General features: G+C 40.9%; 1 protein-coding gene across 1 annotated transcript in view; it reads left to right on the top strand.

Annotated features, from left to right (window-relative positions):
* sdad1 (SDA1 domain containing 1) overlaps positions 1–21,555 on the top strand; it is a 50,715-nt gene that overhangs the window by 566 nt on the left and 28,594 nt on the right. Inside the window, exons 2-11 of the mRNA XM_067990326.1 lie at positions 5,938–6,042; positions 6,689–6,787; positions 7,844–7,954; positions 8,043–8,114; positions 10,488–10,588; positions 15,056–15,113; positions 17,146–17,220; positions 18,203–18,304; positions 19,240–19,309; positions 20,739–20,842. Of these exons, the coding sequence (XP_067846427.1) occupies positions 5,938–6,042; positions 6,689–6,787; positions 7,844–7,954; positions 8,043–8,114; positions 10,488–10,588; positions 15,056–15,113; positions 17,146–17,220; positions 18,203–18,304; positions 19,240–19,309; positions 20,739–20,842 (897 nt within the window). The remainder of the gene's footprint in view (positions 1–5,937; positions 6,043–6,688; positions 6,788–7,843; positions 7,955–8,042; positions 8,115–10,487; positions 10,589–15,055; positions 15,114–17,145; positions 17,221–18,202; positions 18,305–19,239; positions 19,310–20,738; positions 20,843–21,555) is intronic.

The following is a 21,555-nucleotide window of genomic DNA, read 5'->3' as shown; positions in this document are numbered from 1 at the left end:
TTGTGCGACTCCTTACATTTGTCCACCCCAGTCCATCACCGGCATCTCCACATCGTGGCCCTTTAAAGTGGGCGGGGGAGGGGCTGAAATTCCAATGATATCTCTTGGAGCGAGGTGGTTCTTGTCTCAGTCCCTTCGGCAGGCAATGACACCACTTCAGGTACGGACACCTTGGACCTGTATCCAGGCGTCTGAGGGACCGGGCTGAAAAGGTCACATGATCTGTCACAGGACGATTGGATGGCCTAACGACAGACTCTGACCAAGCAACTTGTGCTGGGTCCAGGATCTGAATGCTCACTGATCTGTGGGAGGGCTGGCCTGATGTTATTAGTTAAATTCTGCAGAACTTGTGAGATTGCGCTCCAGAGCTCTGAGAAGCTGGTTGCCACCATATTCCCCAAAGCCTGAAGGCCAATAGTAAAAGATGTAAGGAATCTTACAACACCAGGATATAGTCCCAACAGTTTTATTTGAAAATCACAAGCTTGCGGAGGCTTTCTCCTTCGTCAGGTGAAGGTGAAGTAAAAGAATGCATGTTGGATGCAATGACTGGTCTGGGCACCTCTTTGTCAGGGAGAGACAGATGCAGTTGTTTGTGATGCCTCCACTTGCTCCAGGTAGTGTTGCTTGTGTAAAAGATGGCATTGGACTCTGCTGTGTTCCTTGCCACCTTTCTCGAGTCCTCCAAGATGGTCCTCAGTGCCCTTTTTAGAGCAGGATCCTAAGATCAAAGTCCACAGCTCGGGAGCCAGGGCTCTGTTCTCCATGATCAGATCCCACTTTTAGCTCTAATGTAAGATGTAAGGAATCTTACAACACCAGGTTATAGTCCCAACAGTTTTATTTGAAAATCACAAGCTTGCGGAGGCTTTCTCCTTCGTCAGGTGAAGGTGAAGTAAAAGAATGCATGTTGGATGCAATGACTGGTCTAGGCACCTTTTGGAACAGACCCTCATCTTTCTATGAGGCACTTTACAACCCTCTGGCCTTAACAAGAATGATACCAGAACTGAAAGGTTCTAACTATCAGGAAAGACCGACCAGCCTGGGGCTTTTTTCTCTAGAAAAGAGATGGGTGTGGGGTGATCTAATGGAGGTCTTTAAAATTCTGACAGGGTTTGAGAGGGTAGACGGAGAGAAGATGATTCCACTTGTGGGGAAGTCCAAAACTAGGGGCCATAAATATAAGACAGTCACTAATAAATCCATTAGGGAATTCAGGAGAAACTTCTTTACCCAGAGAGTGGTGAGAATGTGGAACTCGCTCCCACAAGGAGTGGTTGAGGTAAATAGTACAGATGCATTTAAGGGGAAGCTAGAAAAGCACATGAGGGAGAAAGGAATAGAAGGAAACGCTGATAGGGTGAGATGAAGCAAGGAGGAGGCTCGTGTGGAGCATAAACACCAGCACAGACTAGTTGGGCCGAATGGCCTGTTTCTGTGCTGTAAAATCTATGTCATCTATGTCTCCAGCACCCTCAGCCTTATGTCTCATCAAATTAAAAACCCTCATTGGAACTATCTACAAGGCTCCTGGGTGGATTTGTCTGGGCTGGTGACTGAGAAAGGGTGAATGGCGACGTGGGTGAGGATATGGTCGGTAGGCCAGTGCTGGAAGCCCACTTCCCTCTTTTTTTTTCCTTGCCCTCAGTGGTATTTTGCTTTAGATTATCTAGAGGAAAAGAAAATGAAAAAATGTTATAACATTAAGTGGCTACGATGACAGTTCCTCTGCATCTTTTGATATGTTCCCGATTATGTTGCTTGCTAGTGTGTTTGCACCCCTAAATCATTATATAGGGAAACTGCCGATAGTTCAAACAAACCTACAGCTGCTACTGGCCCTCCAACATCTCTGTTTCCAACAGGTTTGACCGCATGACTCCTCAAGATTTTCAAAGCTTCTACCTCGTGAGGGGTAAGCGGTCTAGTGTCGTGGGAACCACCACCCGTTACCAGAGATTCCTGTAAGAGCGAAGAGAAGAAGACATCATTGTAACAGTGAAGGCTGGCTCACACAACTGTTACGTTCCCCATCCCCATCTGCCAACAATTATGGGTGCATTAGGGAACTTATGTGTTCTCTTATCCACCTCCGCTGCCGACGTATCTGAGACCTTGCGGGTTATATTTATACAGCCTTCACACTTCTCAGTATTTAAAATGATCTGATCCTGCCATTTATGGCAAGGTCAGTGCTGCGAGTTTACGGCAGCTGGAAGTCACTTCCCGCCTCACTTCTTGTGGCACGAGCGCCATCAGAATTTCGGATGTCCAACTGTAGCAACATTTGACCTTCAAGCTCTGGCAATCCAGCCTTCGAAGCCTAGACAATTGGGTCCTATTATGTAGGGTATGCCTTATTTCCAGTGATTCTTGGAACTGGACAAATAGCCAAGCAAAGAAAGTCACCCTCACTCACGCTAGTTTTGTTCATCAAAAGTAATTTTTTAATGATGTTATTCATATGAGCATCCATGAAGCAAAATCAAACCATGCATATGACTTTCCTCCATAAAATCCTGTTATACGCTTAATAATTTGTAATGCTATTATGTAATGACTTAACAATTCATACACACATCAGGCAAATCATGTAATGTATACAACCTTTAAACCAAGGATTTTACTCGTCGAGGCAGCTCAGAAGCGATCAGCTTCTTGTGTCTCGAGGTCCTCTTCTTGCATGATGTCCGACTGCAGTGTACGTTCCTTGTGACTGCCATGTGGTGAAGAGGCCGTTCTTCTCTCAAAGTCTTCCTTATGTATTGTTTTTACCAGTAGGATTGAGGAGTGCCATTCTTTTTGTCCAATCGCTCCCTGTTGCTATGCCTCATTCACTAATGTACCTCAATGATTGACAGTTTAGTAATAATAAGTAATAAGAAATAGGAACATGAGTAGGCCATATGGCCCCTCGAGCCTGCTCCACCATTCAGTAAGATCATGGCTGATCTTCAATCTCAACTCCACTTTCCTGCCCTATCCCCATATCCCTTGATTCCCTTAGTGTCCAAATATCCATCGATCTTTTTTATTTAAGATCCTAATATAACATTGTGCTCTACATCAAGTTTGTCTCTCATACTGGTAACAGTCAGAGAGAGCTGAAGATATAGAAATGAGATGGAAGAGTCAAGCTGAGAAGTATGTTCTGAGTGAAGTGGAAACCAGGAACAGGAGAAAAGCAAAAGCAGCAAAATGCTAGAGAGAATGGAAGGCTTTGATCATGTGACTGGAGACCCTTTGATGTAGAAAAGACCATGTGCTTGAACCATGGAACGTAAAAGGCTCCTTTACTCTCCCTGTTTATGGCCTTACATGTAGAGATAGCCCCTTTCATTTCTATGCACAGACATTCTTAATGGTCCTGATGTCTCCAATTTGGATTGCTTCAGTGGTTTCAAATCCATTCCTTATACCGTTTGAACATATGCTGGATGCAATACTATTTGATGTTTTACAAATCCCAGTTCTTTTGAACAGATTAACAGATAGGAATGAGAGGTCAGAGGCCCCCACACCCTCAATCAGTTTTCTCCTCCCCTTTTCCCCCTTCCCTCCCCCCTTCTGTTTCCCTCAGAGGTATTGTTTGCTTTTGAAATTCAACTGGTTTTTAAAAAAAAAATCAAATTAGAATGAGGAAAGAATCTGCCTTTCTTTCTATTTGTATCTTTGTGTGTGTTTCTCACTGTCTCTTCCCCTCAATCTAATAGATGTTAGAAATTAGAATTTGTCTCACAGCTGTAAGTGATTAGCAATTACCTTTTCGAACTGTCAACAGAACACAGCTTCAAAATTCAACTTTTTTGGAAATTGAAGCAGCAATAAATGGGGAAAAAAAGCCATTCATATTTTCCCTCCTTCCCCATCCCCTCACTGTAACACTTCATAAAACACAAAACAAAAGCTGCAATAGGTGTGTCATTTTTTTCTCAATATAATTTTTCCCAAATAAAGATTTTCTTCAAATAATTTTTAACAATTTTTGAGTAGAAACTGCTCGGGCTAATGAACAATATTCTATCAGTACAGCTGACTGGCATTGATGCATTCTGAAAAATTAGATCCTGTTCACCCATCACCCCTGTGCTCGCTGACCTACATTGGCTCCCAGTCTGGCAACGTCTTGAATTTAAAATTCTCATCCTTGTGCTCAAATCCCTCTATGGCCTCCCCCCTCCCTATCTCTGCAACCTCCTCCAGTCCTACAACCCTCCGAGATCTTTGCGCTCCTCCAATTCTGGCCCCTCGCACATGCCTGACTTCTGTCGCCCCGCATTGGCCTTCAGCTGCCCAAGGCCCTAAGTTCCAGAATTCCCTTCCTAAACCTCTCCGCCTCTTTTCCTGTCTCTCCTCCTTTAAGATGCTCCTTAAAACCTAACTCTTTAACCAAGCCTTTGTTCATCTGTCCTAATACCTTTTTAATAAGAACAGAAAATGCTGGAAGTACTCAGCAAGTCAGGCAGCATCTATGGAGAAAGAAACAGTTAATGTTTCAGGTCGATGACCCTTTAGATTTCCAGCATCTGCAGCATTTTGCCTCTAATATCTCTTTATGTGGCTCATTGTCAATTTTTGTTCGATAACGCTCCTGTGAGGCACTGTGGGAAGTTTTACTACATTAAAGGCGCTATCATAGAATCATAAAATTATACAGTATAAAAGGAGGCCATTCGGCCCATTGTGCCTGTGCCGGCTCTTGGTAAGAGCTATCCAATTAGTTCCACTCCCCCTGCTCTTTCCCCATAGCCCTACAGATTTTCCCCTTTCAAGTATTTATCCAATTCCCTTTTGAAATTATCAAATTCCATTATTGAATCTACTTCCACCACCCTTTCAGGCATTGCATTCTAGATCATAACAACTCGCTGCTTAAATATTTTTTTCCTCATGTCTCCTCTGGTTCTTTTGCCAATCACCTTAAATACGTGACCTCTGGTTAGTGACCCTTCTGCCATTGGAAACAGTTTCTCCTTATTTACTCTATCAAAACCTTTCATAATTTTAAACACCTGTATCAAATCTCCCCTTAACCTACTCTGTTCTAAGGAGATCAACCCCAGTTTCTCTAGTCTCTCCACCTAAATGAAGTCTTTCATCGCTGGTACCATTCTAGTAAATCTCTTCTGCATCCTTCCTAAAATGTGGTGCCCAGAATTGGCCACAATACTCCAGCTGGGGCCTAACCAGTGTTTTATAAAGGTTTAGCATAACTTCCTCTGCCTCTATTTATAAAGCTAAGGATCCCGTATGCCTTCTTAACAGCCTTCTTAACTTGTCCTGCCACCTTCGAAGACTTGTGTACATACACCTCCGGGTCTCTCTGTTATTGCACCCCCTTTAAAATTGTACCATTTAGTTCATGTTGATCTCCTCATTTTTCCTACCAAAATGAATCACTTCACACTTCTCTGCGTTAAATTTAATCTGCCATGTGTCTGCCCATTTCATCGGTCTGTCTATGTCCTCCTGATGTCAGATACTATCCTCCACATTGTTTACTACATTTGAGTTTTATGTCATCTGCAAACTTTAAAATTATGCCCTCTATACCCAAGTCCAGGTCATTAATATATATGAAAGTTGTTGTTGTAGATATACTGCACAATCCAAATTCAGCTCAGAGTCACAGCTTTAGACAAAAATATCAAATCCAAGCCCATGTTTTTAGGAGAGCTGAGACCATTAAGTAAAAACTTTAATGAAAGTATTAAAAGACAGGACAATTCAGTGGATACATTTAATCATATTACTGTGAAATATGTAATATTATCAATTCTTTTATTTTGCTTAAACCTACGGGAATAACAGATACTGCATTTTTTAATAAAGTTTTTTCAATGAACCACGTTTCCCATGTACTGAATTTAATATAAAACTTGTTTGTTAATGATTTAAACTGTATCTATAAACCTTTTTCTCTTTCCCCAGTTTGTACAGCAGCATCATCACTACCAATCTAATGTACGGATTTTCAAGCTACAGCCAGACAAGCCAAGTAAAGAGCTTTCTGAACTGGTGATGTTTATAGCACAAGTAAGTTTATCTGCGCTGTTATCAGGGAACTGTCTGCAGTGAAATATGTGGGACTAAGAACCGTGTGAGCACTTTCTTGTGAAGGCCTTGTATAGTGGAATATAGGGATAAAGCTTTTGTTACACTTTCCTGTTACACTGCAGCACCTCTAACGTTAAAGGTTTGAATCAAACTTTATACGCATTTCTCATTAATGGGCATATTTCTTTTTCTCAATAATTTACGTTCAGTTTCCATTACTGGTTCACTCAAATCACTGGGAATGATCTGAGGAGTTTTATTTGTTTTTTTGATAGTTTTCTATGCTCGTTGGAGACTTTGGCTCCTTGCATGGTGCAGTTCCATGGATGCCTGTTGTTCTCCAATACCTTGTACACTGCCCAATATTCATGCATGAGTGTTGTCAAACTGTTTGACCAGGGGGAATAGTTCAGCAGAACCCAATCCTGTCTTTTCCCAAAATCTTCCCACCTGTACTTCCAGCAAGGATTCCTGAAAGCAATCAGAAGTGGATGTTCTGGTCCCTAATCAAGAGGCATCAAGGCTATGATAGCTGTGAAATTGTAAAATACTTCATTCACTTTGAAACATATTATTTACCATAGAAATAAGTGCTTGAATGTTTTCCTTTAATTTGATTGAACAGGTTGCTCATTGTTACCCGACAGAGCTAGCTAACTTTGCCCAGGAATTGAAGGAGCTTCTTTTCTCTCACCACACAATTCTGGACTCAGACCTGCGAATGGTAAACTATTCTTGATACGATTTATTTGTCACGGGTCAATTAAAAACATTTTCACTGAGTGATGGATAATCTGTCCCCTCTTGCTATGTAACATCAAAGTAAATATCCTTTTGCAAGATTTTGTAACAATTGATGGAGGGTTAAAAGAATTGCGGGATTTGTTATCCATTGTGGTCATAACACTGGAGATGTATAATGTGGAGGATGAGCAAGTAATGCGTATTATTTAATTAGGCCTGTTGCAGTATTCAGGATTTTAAGCATTCTACTATAAGTTTGTGTTTAAAACCCTTGGGAATACACATTCCTTTCTGTGCTGACCAGATGGTGTAGTTTGAGTAAAATAGTCCAATACTTAATAATTAAGTGGAAAACTTAAAAAATATATAACATTTTATTGAGGAACATAATTTTTGATTTAAAAAACTTGTTTATATCTCCATGCAAAGTATTCCAAATCCCTGAATTATACTTTAAAGACTAAGTTTGAATAATATTTATTAAGAGCTGTACTGTTTAATTCATATTGTTAGTATTGGGATTAATCAGGTAGCCTGACTTATTAACTGGTATTGGCTGTCATAATGCATTAATGGTCCGATATACTGTGTTGCAGCACGACCAGGGATGGGGGCTGTAATTTTTGCCCACAATTCTCCACACAATAGGGGAGAAATTCGACTTCAGCGGCAGTGCAAAACAGGTGACAGTGAATCGGCAACCAGTTTTATACCCCACCCGATTACTGCTGATGTTGAATATCGCGCCAGTGAGTTTTATACAGCTGGGTTGGAGAGATGCAGCAGAGTCCTGTTGCTCTTTCGCAGGGCAGGTGAGCCACTTTGGCACTCCTAGCAGCTGGTTACCGACTGGAAGAACCCTGGAAATAGGACACCTGCCTACTTTCTTGGTTGGTGATGGTGTAGAAAGAACCCATGAAAAGGGAAGCAAAAAAGTTTTTTTTCCCCAAAAGAACCAAATATCTTATTTACTTGTTTAATGTTGTGCTATAGTTTGATCTTAGTGCATTAATTTTTTTCTTGAAATCTTGTTTAGACATTTTGTAAAGCTTTGATTTTGTTGAGAAATAAGAACCTCCTGAATCCTACAAGTTTGCTGGAATTATTCTTTGAACTCCTGAGATGTCGTGACAAACTCCTACGAAAGGTATACTACTTGTACTATTTCAAAAACATGTAAGTTGCAGGTGTTCTAGTGTTCCTGAACTTTAAAATGTTCTTTTTTATATTATCAGACCCTATACACGCATATTGTGACTGATATTAAGAATATCAACGCCAAACACAAAAACAACAAAGTGAACACAGTGAGTAACTAAAAGAAAACGTTCTAAACCAGGACCAGTATCAAGGTTTGGTTTTCAATTGATGTAGGACAAGAGAGCAATTTTGTGGTGAATTTCCTATCATAAAGGGATTCCTCATTCATGTGTCAAGTTTTGGCAGTTCTCGTGTGAAATGGCAGTGATCACCTTAACGAAAGATTAGAAGTCATCAGATGTAAATATGAATATATTGCTTAAGTTGTCGTAGTCAATCATGCCAGAGAATCTTATGAGTAAGAGTGCATGTAAGTATTTTACTTTCCCCTTCATGAATGAGTAGTGCAATGTGTTTTACATATTTGTAACTGTCAATAATTTAACACATATGTCCCTGAAAACCATTTTCTGAATCGGATGTATCACAATTCAATCATCAGTGTACACCTTCAAAATATGAATGTTAAAAAAAAAAAGCCAAAGCATTCAAGTTGCTGTGTTATAAAATTAAAATGTAAGACCTGTAGGTGCGGAAACATGGAAGTTGCGACATTAAGCTTGTAGCATAACCCTGTGAACTTTCCTGTCAGAATTGCAGCAACCTTACTGCAAATACCAGCAGCAACTAGCTGGAATTTACAGATTGCCTGGAAAGGCTAGGGATCTTTGAATACAATAATGCCCCCTTTATATAGCAGCAGGCGTGTTCAATTCCCCAGCCTGTAGGCCGAATCCAGCCTGTGTTTCAATTTTATCCAGCCTGCAGAGCTCTGCCTCTTGATCCCTCTCAACCTCAGAAACAGCTTACCAGTTGTGGTAATTTCAAAAAAACCACAGACAGCTTTGCTGTCTCTCACAACCATTAGGGTTCACCTCATGTCATTTCCTTAGTGTTCTGCTGGGACTGGTATTGGGAAGGGGGATATCTTTGGAGCAACTGACTGACTCAGGCTCTCAAATCCTGAGTATGAACATGCCAATGCCCCCCACAAAAATCTACCAACTAGGAGATACCACATTCTGCCCCCAGAATCCAGCAGCGACCCCAGCGTAGCCCAGACACAGTAGCCACCGATGGTGCTGCTTTGTTCCCGATCACAGTTGCAGAGACAAACAGAAGAGAGAGACAAAAATAGGGTAAGAAAGAGCAAGAGAAAAAAAATTGTGAAAATATGAAAGAGAAGGGGAAAGATAGAAGGGATGGAGGAGAAATTGAGAGACTGAAGTTAAGGAGCAGAAAAAGGGACAGTCAGATCTGAATGGGAGGAGAAAGAGAAAGGGTCAGAAGTGAAGCAGGTACAAATGGTATGGTCGAAGGATTCCGATAAATGCAAGTTAGATTGGGAGTGGATGTATAGTTTGATCATGAATCTGCCTGACTTAAAAGTGATTTAATCAGAATCATTCCACTCACTAATTATGTGACAAGGGTCGGCCTGTTCTGCTAAGCTTTGCCTCCAGTGACAAGAGCGACTTTTGTGGCAAATCTCTAGTGTGAAAGATGTTACGCGCTTGCTGTAGGAGACAGCAACAACCTTTTGGAATATACTTTTCACTTGCTGTCTCTAACCCAAACTTCTGGCAGTGGCAATGTAATCAGCTCACTGTTGGGCCTGCGTGTGAACTAAGATTTCAGCATCACTGGGCTGTGTAGACCTTCTGCCGACAAGGGGAAGATCCACAGCCAGAGCAAGAGTTGTCAAGCAACTTTGCACTAAGTGCACATGCACAAAATTTGAGCATGTACAGTAATGTTAGTTGCAATTATGACAGGAGAAACTACATGAGTGAATCTTGTGCGACCTTTATGTGGAGAGGTAGAGTGAAACTTCACCATGGTACATGCACACTAAAATGGATTATACTGTGGCAACAGGTTTTTATTCACCTCCCTCCTTTAAGTGTCTCTGTAGTTTTACATGTCATAATACTGGGGATAACCCAGAGGTTTTCACATTCTTTCTTCAGATCCTGCATATTCCAAGGGGTATGTAGGAATCTAATTGGCTGGAGGTGTAGCTCTGCCCTTCTAGACAATAGCGTAATTCTCTGCGGTTTTATGACTCCAGATTGGCTCTTGTGCCGACTGGAAGTCGTGATGCTTGCTGTTTCTATGTAGGTACTCTGGGGCACGCAAGAATACTCCCCATCAGTGACATCAAGAAATGGTGTAGCAGGGAGGGAGGCCCAACCTCGTGTGCTTCCTAGGTGTTAAGAATCTTGGTGTTTCTTATGTAAAAATAACTCCTGATTTTGATTTCCACCCCCCCCCCCCACCCCCCCAGCATAAAATGTATGAATACTTTGAATGAAATTTACTTCACTGTAGACTTTCTTTTAAAAGTAAAAAAAGTAGTGTGAATACTAAGAAATATATTCCTGTGGGATTAGGTAATCCTTGTGTTTGTATATTCTCAGATTTTGCAAAATTTTATGTACACCATGTTGAGGGACAGCAACCCTATAGCAGCCAAGATATCCCTGGATGTAATGATAGAACTGTACAAAAGGAACATCTGGTAAGTTTAGGTGTTGTGGTTCATGAGTAGTTACTTTTCAATGAAGATATTTAACGTCCAACTTAATAGTTAACAGATGCTTAAATGTACTTTGTTTTTTAAAGAAATAATTCAGAATTCTCAATGAATATACATTCCCTTGAGGAATAAAAACTCCCCGGGAAAAGTGATCCAACCATGGCTAACTAGAGAAGTTAAGGATAGTATTAGATTAAGAGAAGATGCTTACAATGTTGCCAAAAAGAGTAGTAAACCTGAGGATTGGGAGGGTTTTAGAAATCAGCAAAGGATGATCAAGAAATTGATGATGAAGAAGATTGAATATGAGAGTAAACCAGCATGAAATATAAAAACAGATTTTAAGAGCTTCTTCAAGTATGTAACAATGAAGAGATTAGTGAAAGTAAACGTGGGTCCCTTAGAGGCAGAGACAGGAGAAATTATAATGGGGTACAAGGAAATGGCAGAGATGTTAAACAAATATTTTGTATCTGTCTTCACAGTAGAAGACACAAAAAACATACTGGAAATAGTGGGGAACCAAGGATCTAATGAGAGTGAGGAACTTAAAGTAATTAAAATCAGTAAAGAAAAAGTACTGGAGAAATTAATGGGACTAAAAGTTGACGAATCCCTGGGTCTGATGGTTTACATCCTAGGGTTCTAAAAGAAGTGGCTGCAGAGATAGTGGATGCAATGGTTTTGATCTTCCAAAATTCCCTAGATTCTAGAATGGTCCCCATGGACTGGAAGGTAGCAAATGTAACCCCGCTAGTCAAGAAAGGAGGGAGAGAGAAAACTATAGGCCAGTTAGCTTGACATCAGTAGTAGGGAAAATACTAGAATCTATTATTAAGGACGTAGTAACAGGGCACTTAGAAAATCACAATATGATTAGGCGGAGTCAACATGATTTTATGAAAGGGAAATCGTGTTTGTAAAATCTATTGGAGTTTTTTGAGGGTGTAACTAGCAGGGTAGATAAGGGGGAACCAATGGATGTAGTATATTTGGATTTTCAAAAGGCATTCAGTAAGGTGCCACACAAGAGGTTGTTACACAAGATTAGAGTTCATGGGGTTGGGGGTAATATATTAGCATGGATTGAGGATTGGTTAATGGACAGAAAACTGAGTAGGAATGAATGGGTCATTTTTGGGTTGGCAGATTGTAACTAGTGGGGTGCCACAAGGATAAGAGTTTGGGCCTCAGCTATTTACAATATATATCAATGACTTAGCTGAGGGGACCGAGTGTAATGTATCCAAGTTTGCTGATGATACAAAGATAGATGGGAAAGTAATCTGAGAGGAAGATATAAAGAGGCTGCAAAGGGATATAGACGGGTTAAGTGAGTGGGCGAGAAGGTGGCAGATGGAGTATAATGTGGGGAAATGTGAAATTATCCACTTTGGTATGAAGAATAGAAAAGCAGAATATCTTTTAAAAGGTGAGAGACTAAGAAAGGTTGGTAGTCAGAAAGATTTGGGTGTCCTTGTACATGAATCACAGAAAGTTAACATGCAAGTACAGCAAGCAATTAGGAAGGCAAATGGTATATTAGCCTTTATTGCAAGGGGGTTGGAGTATAAGAGTAAGGAGGTCTTGCTGCAATTATACAGGGCTCTAGTGAGACCACACCTGGAGAACTGTGTACAGTTTTGGTCTCCTTCCCTAAGGAAGGATATACTTGCCTTCGAGTGGGTACAACAAAAGTTCACTAGATTGATTCCTGGGATAAGAGGGTTGTCCTATGAGAAGAGATTGAGTAGAATGGGCCTATATTCTGTGGCGTATAGAAGAATGAGGGGTGTTCTCATTGAAACTTATAAAATTTTTAGAGGGCTTGACAGGGTAGATGCTGGAGATTTTCAAATGAGGGGTCATAGGATAAGAGGTCGGCCATTTAGGACCGAGATGAGGAATTTCTTCACTCACAGGGTTGTGAACCTTTGGAATTCTCTACCCTAGAGGGCTGAGGATGTTCAGTCGTTGAGTATATTCAAGATTGAGATCGATAGAGTTTTGGACACTAAGGGAATCAAGGGATATGGAGACAGGGCAGGAAAGTGGAGTTGAGGTAGAAGATGAGCCATAATCTTGAATCGGGGAACTCACTCGAGGGGCCGTATGGCCTCATCCTCATCCTGCTCCTGTTTCTTATGTTCTTTTGCACTGATATTAAATAATTATTTGTGCTTCTCAAATAATTAACATTAGAGCCTCAGTCATGTACCTTGCTCATGCTGAGGTCCAATGTCAATATGAAGGGTTTGGCAATAAATGCACTTGGAAAGGTTTAGAATCTGATCAGGAAGTTGCAAGTTTGGTACCAGGGTTACTTGCCATTAGAAGCTGCTTGCTTTTTGAGCATGAGGTATTGTTTCCTAGGAAGTAAAGAAGAAATTATCTTGTCTAATTTGCTCAAGTTATACTTTTTTGTTGGCCCGTCTATCCATTAATGTCAGCCATGGAGATGTTCATCACCCAGATCACCTGTCTTTCCTGACTGGCAATAAGCAACTTGTAAAGAAAAAATAGAGGGGGCCAGGATGCAAACGAGAGAGATTGACTCCCAACATATATAAGTTAGAACATACTTTAGAATTATCAATCAAATTTACAGACACGAATCAGCTCAAATAATACAGTTTAAGAAATTAACCAAATGTTTGCACAGAATTTATAATTTGTATCCTTGATTATTTGTAGTATTGGAGACCTGCCTGAGTCATACAGTTGCACCTTTATTTGCATTTATTTTTCATGATGTTTGACTCTCTGATCACAGTTTTCATCAACGCTTTTACGAGAGGAGCATCTTGTCAATGTTGCTCACCTTTTCGGTTTACCGTGTCCATAGAAGGCACAATTGTCAACAAAAATGACAGGATTAATGTTCCAAGATACATTGACTTTTTCTGGAGGAGAAGCAGGGGAGGAAGGAAAAGGAGAAGTAACATCTCAGAATAAATCCCAGTCAAACTTCCACGGTGGTGGTATAGTGCTTATCACCAAGTCACACCTTTGTCTTCCTCCAGTTCCTTCTCCTTCAAGCACTTCACCTTGTTCCACCCCCCTCACCTCCTTTAAAATTCTCATTGTCTACCACCCTTGCCACAGCACCAAAACGGCCCTAACAAAAGTGGCAAAGGACATCCTTTTATGACTGTGACCATGGTGCATTATCCCTCCTCGTCTTCAACCTTTCTGTAGCCTGCATCATGGTTGACCACATCATTCCCCTCCAATGCCTCTTTTCCCCGTTGTTCAGCTCAGTGGCACTACCCTCGCTTGGCTCCAATCTTACCCATCTAATCGTAGTCGGAGCATCTCCAGCAATGGCTTTTCTTCCCGACCCCGTTTCATTACCTCTGGAGTTCCCCAAGGATCTATCCTTGACCCCTCCTCTTCCTCATCTACATGCTGCCCCAGGGCAACATCATCTGCAGACAATGGGTCAGCTTCCACGTGTACATTGAGGACATCCAGCTTGACCTCTCCAGTACCTCTGTTATCAGACTGAAGTCTTGGACAAGCTGCAATTTCCTCCAACATTGGAAAGACAGGGTTAACGTTACATGATATACTGATTGTTTCTCTATGTACCGGGGAGGAAGGAAAGGGAGAAGTAGCATCTTCGTCTTCTGCAACAAAATCTGTACCCTTGCCCTCTCCAGCCACTGTCTCAGGTTGAACAAGGCATATAGGTGGAAAATTGTGGGCAGTGTTGGACAAATTTCTGAGGCTTCCCACCAACAATGAGGCCTCAAAATTACTCATCTTTCTTTATCAACATCTTAGTTTACAGATGTTTTGCAGGTGAAGCTCAAACCCCGGTGCCTTAGTAAGTAAATACACTGTTTCTTTTTGGTCAGCCAGGTGTCAACTCCATCACCATATTTAAGAGTCTTCAAACCAAACAATTAAGAAGTTCACATGATAGAGGTTCTGTTTACCTTAAGTTAGGTAAGACACACCCAACTTTACTTAAGCTTATAGAACTTCATCATAGTCTGGCAAGAGACAAGGCTGGGGGACCAACAGTTGTGTGTTTTAGTGTATAGACTCCTAGGTTTCAGCTCTGGTTTGTGTTGAATTAGCTGATCTCATCCAGACCACTGGTGGGGATGCCACAGTTGGCTTCAGTGTCCCCCTAGCTAGGGAATGAAGAAGTCAGGGTTCCTGCTGCTGAGCGCTATTCAGGGATCTTTTCTGGAAAATGGGCAAGGGTGGATGTTGGGTGAAAATAAGATCAAGCTCAGATGTGATAATTTCCCATAGTGAAATAGCCTGCTGATACTCACTGTTCAGGCTCAAACATGAAGAATGGTCTCTTTGACGAATACTGGAAGACTGCCACTGCTCATGAATCCATGTCTGTAGAATGTTAAAATAAAATATGTCCAGGATGAGGAGAATCATTAGGCTGACCCTTACTGATGCAAAGATATGATTTATTTACAGGAATGATGCAAAAACTGTGAATGTCATTACAACAGCTTGTTTCTCAAAAGTGACCAAGGTAAGAAGGAGTTGAGAACTATAAACTGCCATGGGGCAGGACAGCTTGTTGATGGGAAGTCAGAAGAATTGAGCCATACCCTTGAGATTTATCAATTAAATAAAAGCAGCGGTCATTTACTGCAATTGGCTTTCTCCAAAATTATTGTAAGTTAAATAGTGGCAGTGGCTATTTAATACAAAGCACTTGCACAAATTTATTAATTAAATAAAGCAATGGCCATTTAATCCAACATGATTGCACTTAAATTTGTCAATGAGGTGAAAGGAATAAATACAATATGGTTCTCCAGACTTAATGAATTTAGCGAAGCTCATTCATAATGCAGCATTAGGAAGAGGAGCCTGGATTTTTTTTTTAAACATTAACTTTGCAGCTATAGCCATGAGTGAGGCTGGAAATATTTTAACATTAATTTACATTGCAGCTGAGAGTGGGACAGGGAAGTATTTTAAAATTATTTTTTATTTCATTCAAGAATAGGGCTGTCTAGAGAGTGCGGCCTGAGGAAAAGGGCCGAGCCGGAAAGATTTTGCAGCCAGCCATGGGGCCTAAACAGCAGAGCGAGTTAAACAATTTATTATTAGTAGGGGGGAGCTACAGTTATCATTTTTTAAAAATTGTTTTCAGGCCTGGGGCTGGACTGATAGCTGGGCCAGATAAATAAGGTTTTTTTCATTCTTGGGAATAAGACAAGGTAACTAATAATTTTCATTCTCTGGAGTGGGCCCAGGCCAGGCTCTAGGACCATGAGAATGTTTTCCTTGTGCTTAGGAAGGCTGGTCCCAGAAAATTTGCAGTCATAGAGTTGGGCAAATAGCAGAGAGGAAACATTTAAAAAAAAAATGCAAATGGTTGGTCCAATTTTTCTTCTGGTAACTTCCAATGTTGGTAAATTGACTGAGAAGAGATTTTAAGCCCTGAGATAGCCTGGAATAGCACCACCTAGGGGTAGAATTACATTGTGTGAGACAATCTTAACAAGGCTTTTCATTACATATTGTCAATATAGGGATTTGCATTATAAATGTTGACATAAAAAGTGTCACTTAAAATCATGACAATAGGCAGTAAGTGCGTTTCATACACAAGACTTTTAATATATTATAGATGTAACAGTACCTTGCCCGGGTCTGACAAGCCTGTGCACTTGATTCCAATATATAATGCTTTATGAAAGATTGAAGTTGCTTATAGTATACTCAAAGTTATTGTAACCACAAATGATTTAAACAATTTTAGCCAACACTTTATAACCACCATTATATGTAACCTTTACAAAATGCTCGATTGCTAGCTAGCTCAATTGCTAATTTTAAATCTGAGATAGATAGCTTTTTGCCAACCAAAGGTATTAAGGGATATGGGCCAAAGGCAGGTATATGGAGTTAGATCACAGATCAGCCATGATCTTATCAAATGGCGGAGCGGGCTCGAGGGGCTGAATGGCCTATTCCTGTTCCTATGCTCATATAAAATAACACTTTCTCAATTACTTCCAGCACCAATTATCAATAAGTCTCTAATATGTAATATTGTTTGTAGTGTCAGCTACAAACCCAGTTTCTTTCTATTGTCTGGAATCCTTTCTTTCTGGTTATATTAAGTTCTCCTTTTTCCTCTTGCTGTTCGACATATGTTTTTCCTTTTCTTCCCAGTTTAACTGTGCTTCTGTCTTGAAGCTTTACATTTTTTTGATGTTTCTTGATTCTTTTAATTGATCTCTAGGAATCTTTCTATTAATTTTTCTCCATGCCTTGTGTTGGATTCTCCTTCTGGCCTGACTAGTTTCTAAATTTTTGGGTTTGCCTCAGCTTCGCGAGTAGTTTCTTCCCTTCAGTTTGTTTGGATTACATCCTCTTTTTCTAGCTGCATCCCATCAGCTCCACATACTCATTCTTTTCTACTTCACATTCTAGAACTTGATTGTCTCAAATGCTCGCGTTCCAGTCTCACATTCCCGCTGGAGTGTTACATTTCATGTTGCCACCGTAACTTGGTAATACAAAGACTTTTGTTTCTAAACATTCAGATTTTGGTTGGTGCTCTGAAATTCTTTCTGGGTAAAGATGTAGATGAGAAAAACGATAGCGATTTGGACTCTGAGGTAAGTCTGATAATTTAATTCTTAACTTCTGCTCTCTGTTTTAAGGACAATTTTTCAGAATGACTGGAGGTCGGTAGGGTTCTATTCTGGAACTGCTTCTGTTCACTATGTACATCAATGATTTGGGTATAGGGCTTGAGGGAGTGGTGTTCTAATTTGAAGACAGTATTAAAATAGGAGGCATAGTAAACGATTCAGAAGACCAAAGGAAACTGATGTGGAAGAGCAGAGGAATTTGGGGGTTCAGGTTCACAAGACATTAAAAGTTGCACCTCAAGTGGATAAGGCCATTTTAAAAAAAGCTATTGGGATACTAGGTTTTATGGCAAGAAATATAGAATATAAAAGTTGTGAAGTAATGATGAATCTATATAAAACTTTAGTAAGACACAGTTAAGTGTACTGTGTGCAGCTTTGGGCCCCACACTGTAAGTAGGATGTTGAGGCGATAGAGAGGGTACAGGGCAGATTCACTAGAGTGCTGCCTGGTATGAGTAAATGCAAATACGAAGAAAGACTTGGAAAAATTGGGGCTGTTTTCCTTAGAACAGAGGAGATTAAGGGTTGATTTGATAGAGGTATTTAAATAATGATTGGCCTAGTGGACTGACAGTTTCCAGTGATTGAGGGGTCTAGAACAAGGGCACATAAATATATATTAAATGTAAGAGACTTGGGCAGAGAGCAGGAGAAACATTTTTTTTACAATGAGGATTGTGAGGTACTACCAGAGTTAGTGATAGAAGCAGAGACCACGCCAACATTTATGAATAGGCTAGATAGGTGATTGAAGGAAAGGGGAATAAAGGGATAAGGGAACAGGGCATGCACATGGGATTAGGACAGCTGCTCGTATGGAGGGTAAACACCAACACTGACTGGTTGGGCCGAACAGTCTGTTTCCATGTTAGAATTACACAGAAATTACATGTAAAAGCCAAGGGCTATCTGTTTAATGATCTTGTGGACAATTTCCTTTAAGGATGAAGGACCAACGACACGAGATGTACTCATGAGATATGCAACTGGAAAGAAAGCTACAAAAAACAAAAAGAAACTAGAAAAGGCTCTGAAAGTCCTGAAAGTAAGCAATTCTTTTTCAGCAGTGAAGTGCTTTTGTTGCTGACTAATAGACAATATGGAGATTAGTAACACGGCAGTTAAAATTGGATGTGTTGTATAAAGGAAGAGGAGCCATGTAATTTATTAAACCAGTGTGACATGTCCCACATCAGCAATATTGTGGCCGTCCTGGGTGATATTGCCAGTTTGTCTAACACCTATTCCCCATTCATCTGCTACATCTAAGCTTTTTTTTAAGCAATGAATTGACTCAAAACAAAACAGATTGAATTGTGCTAAGAGGTAGACACTGCCTTTTACTTCTGGAAACTGGGTTCCATTCCAGCCCAGACTGACGGAAAGAAAGTTTTTGTTTGGCTTTACGGGGGACTTGCGTGAAATGAGTTTGGACAGTCTCAACCCAACCCAATTCTTGATGGTTCACTGGCTTTTAGCACAAAACTGCCCATAATTCAGTGCCAGTTGACACTAAATTGGCAGCCCCATTCAGGGATACCAAAGGTTTGGGGAACGTAAAATGTGCTGCAATACTCTTGAGGTTGGGAATAATGCACCTTGTTAGGAGAGAATTGAGGAAGCTTTATTTGGCAACAAACTCTACTGTTCCTGACTTGGGACTGCTTAATAATGACACAGGCTACCCAATGGGAAAGTGTTAGATTTTCCAAGACTTAACATCCCTCACCTTAATGAGCACAAAGAGCTTTTAACTCAAAACAAGAATTAAGGAAAATTGTGTAAACATTCTAATTTGACCATGTTTTGATTACGCTTACTAAAGAACAATAAGCACCCAAAATGCCTTTTATACTTGAGCCTGGGTTCCTTTTTAAAAGCCCATTGCCTTGATTTTAGGCATGCCATTATTAAATAAGTTTCCTGATTCTGGCCATAATGACTTAGTTTGCATGTTTATATATACTTATTTTGTTACAGAAACATAAAAAGAAGAAAAAGGCAGAAGTATTTAATTTTTCAGCTATTCACCTGATTCATGATCCACAAGGTAAGAAATTTGCTTGTCTTCAGTTTACTGTGAACAGTTATAAAGAGGTCACAATTTCCCAATTAAGAATCTTTCTTTTACTATATCTCCCCTCACCTCTTGTGAAATGATTGACTCTCATTATGATGCAATCCAAATGGCTAACGGTTGTTGTCTGGTATCATGCTCTAAGTAATCATTATATTTGTGTGTGTTATTAGTGAGTATTGAGAGGCTATTTGACTGTGGGGAACACAGTGATTGCCTGTCGTTGGCTGGTGTCCACACGTCTGCAGTTGTGATAAGGGTCACCATATAGCAACCATGAGCAGGAACCATGGTAGATTTGCTCTTCCCAAATCCAGGAGCATTTGTGTATAACCATAGCATCCCTGCTATTGCCAACCCGACAATTGCCCTAACTGAGATCTGGGATTTTCTAGGTTTGTTCAATTCCATAACACAGACATTGGGGATAATTTTAACCCCCCAGGATGGGTGGGACAGTGGCCGGGGTGGGGGGGGGGGGGGGAGGTTAAATTGTTAACAATGGGAAACCCGACCCTAACCCGCCGCAAACACGCCTACTTCCGGTTTAACTGTGGTGGGTTGGGGGACGGCCGATTAACCCGCGCTGGAGAGGCGGGTCAGTAATTATAATATTTCAGTCAGACTCCGTGCCTCAGATTTTGTCAGCGATTTGAATTCAACGCCTACAGCACGGGTTTCCAGGGCTCGGGAAACCTGGCAGCTAAAGGTATGCGGGAGCTGCCAGATCCAGCAGGTAAATGCATTTCCAGAACTGCTTGTGGCTCAGGAAGAGCAGGAATGCTTCCCCGCCCCCCCCCCCCCCCCCCCACCCCGGCCTGCCAAACAAACCTGACACGATCTGCCCCCCACCCCCACCCCCGGCGGAAGGCTGACGCCCGCCCGCCCCCCCCTCCCGGTGGGCAGCCGACGGCCATTAGGGCCAACAAGTTTGTTCCTTTTTGATATAAAAAAAGTCAGTAATCCTATGTGCTATAATTGGCCCCAAAATACCTATTCTACTGCCTTTCAGATATTAATGCACTCGGATACTTGCCCTCACACTTTTTGTGGTGGTGAGTTGAGAACCCTGTTCGAAGTTAATTCCACAAACCAGCTACTGCGCATGTGATGGCTTTAATCAATTCAAACTGTTGGTAATCCTGTTCCTTATAGAAAGACTTTAACTTCTGGGATGGATGTACTCCTCTTTTTGGCTGATTTACATTATAGGTACTGAAGGTGCCTATAGGTCAGTGCAGTGGTTCTCCTGAGTGGAATTCATCGTAATGGAAGCTTTTTCTAGCTATTTTGGTCTACATGGCATAGAAACAATCCTACATCTGTTCCCTATTGGTAGAAATTTACTTCAACCTGTATCACTTGACAAAACTTTAATGGAATACGGTTCACTTTGCTACAGGTTTTGCAGAGAAAATTTTCAAACAGTTGGAAGATTCTAAGGAAAGATTTGAAGTTAAGATGATGATGATGGACCTAATATCAAGATTAGTTGGAATTCATGAGGTAAATTTTTTTGAGCCATTTTAATCAAAGGTTTACTGAAATAATTCTTTGGCAATACAGTTCAAATTATATAAGGATAACACAGGAAATCAGGGTGCAATAGTGTTAAATAACCAAATATGCAGAACCAGGAATCATTATATGGTACCACTAGGCCAGTCATCAGAGGACATCTCTCAGGCTTCAGTGGTAGCACTCTTGCCTCTTTGTCAGAAGTTGTGGTTTTAAGCCACATTCCATGACTTGAACACATGATGTAGGCTGACACTTCATTGCAGTACTGAGGGAGTTCTGCATTGTCGAAGGTGCTATCTTTTGGATGAGACATTAAATCGAGGCCCTGCCTGCCTGTTCAGGTGGATGTAAAAGGCCTCATGGTGCTATTCGAAGAAGAGCAGGGTAGTGCTCCTGGTGTCTTGGTCAACATTAATGCCACAAGCAACATCACCAAAAGCCAATTAACTGGTCATTTACCTCATTGTTTGTAGGACCTTGCTGTGTGCGAATTAGCTGGCATGTTTCCCTACGTGAAAACAAAGACTCAAATCCAAAAGTAATTTATTGAATGCTCTGAAGCACTTTGGGACATCTTGGGGATAGAGTCATAGAGTCATAGAGTTATACAGCACGGATAGAGGCCCTTCGGCCCATCGTGTCCGCGCCGGCCATCAAGCCCAGTCTAATCTAATCCAATATTCCAGCATTTGGTCCGT

This window comes from Heptranchias perlo, chromosome 1 (genome assembly GCF_035084215.1).
Source record: "Heptranchias perlo isolate sHepPer1 chromosome 1, sHepPer1.hap1, whole genome shotgun sequence".
Taxonomy (NCBI): Eukaryota; Metazoa; Chordata; class Chondrichthyes; order Hexanchiformes; family Hexanchidae; genus Heptranchias; species Heptranchias perlo.
This window is presented reverse-complemented; position numbering and strand designations above follow the sequence as displayed.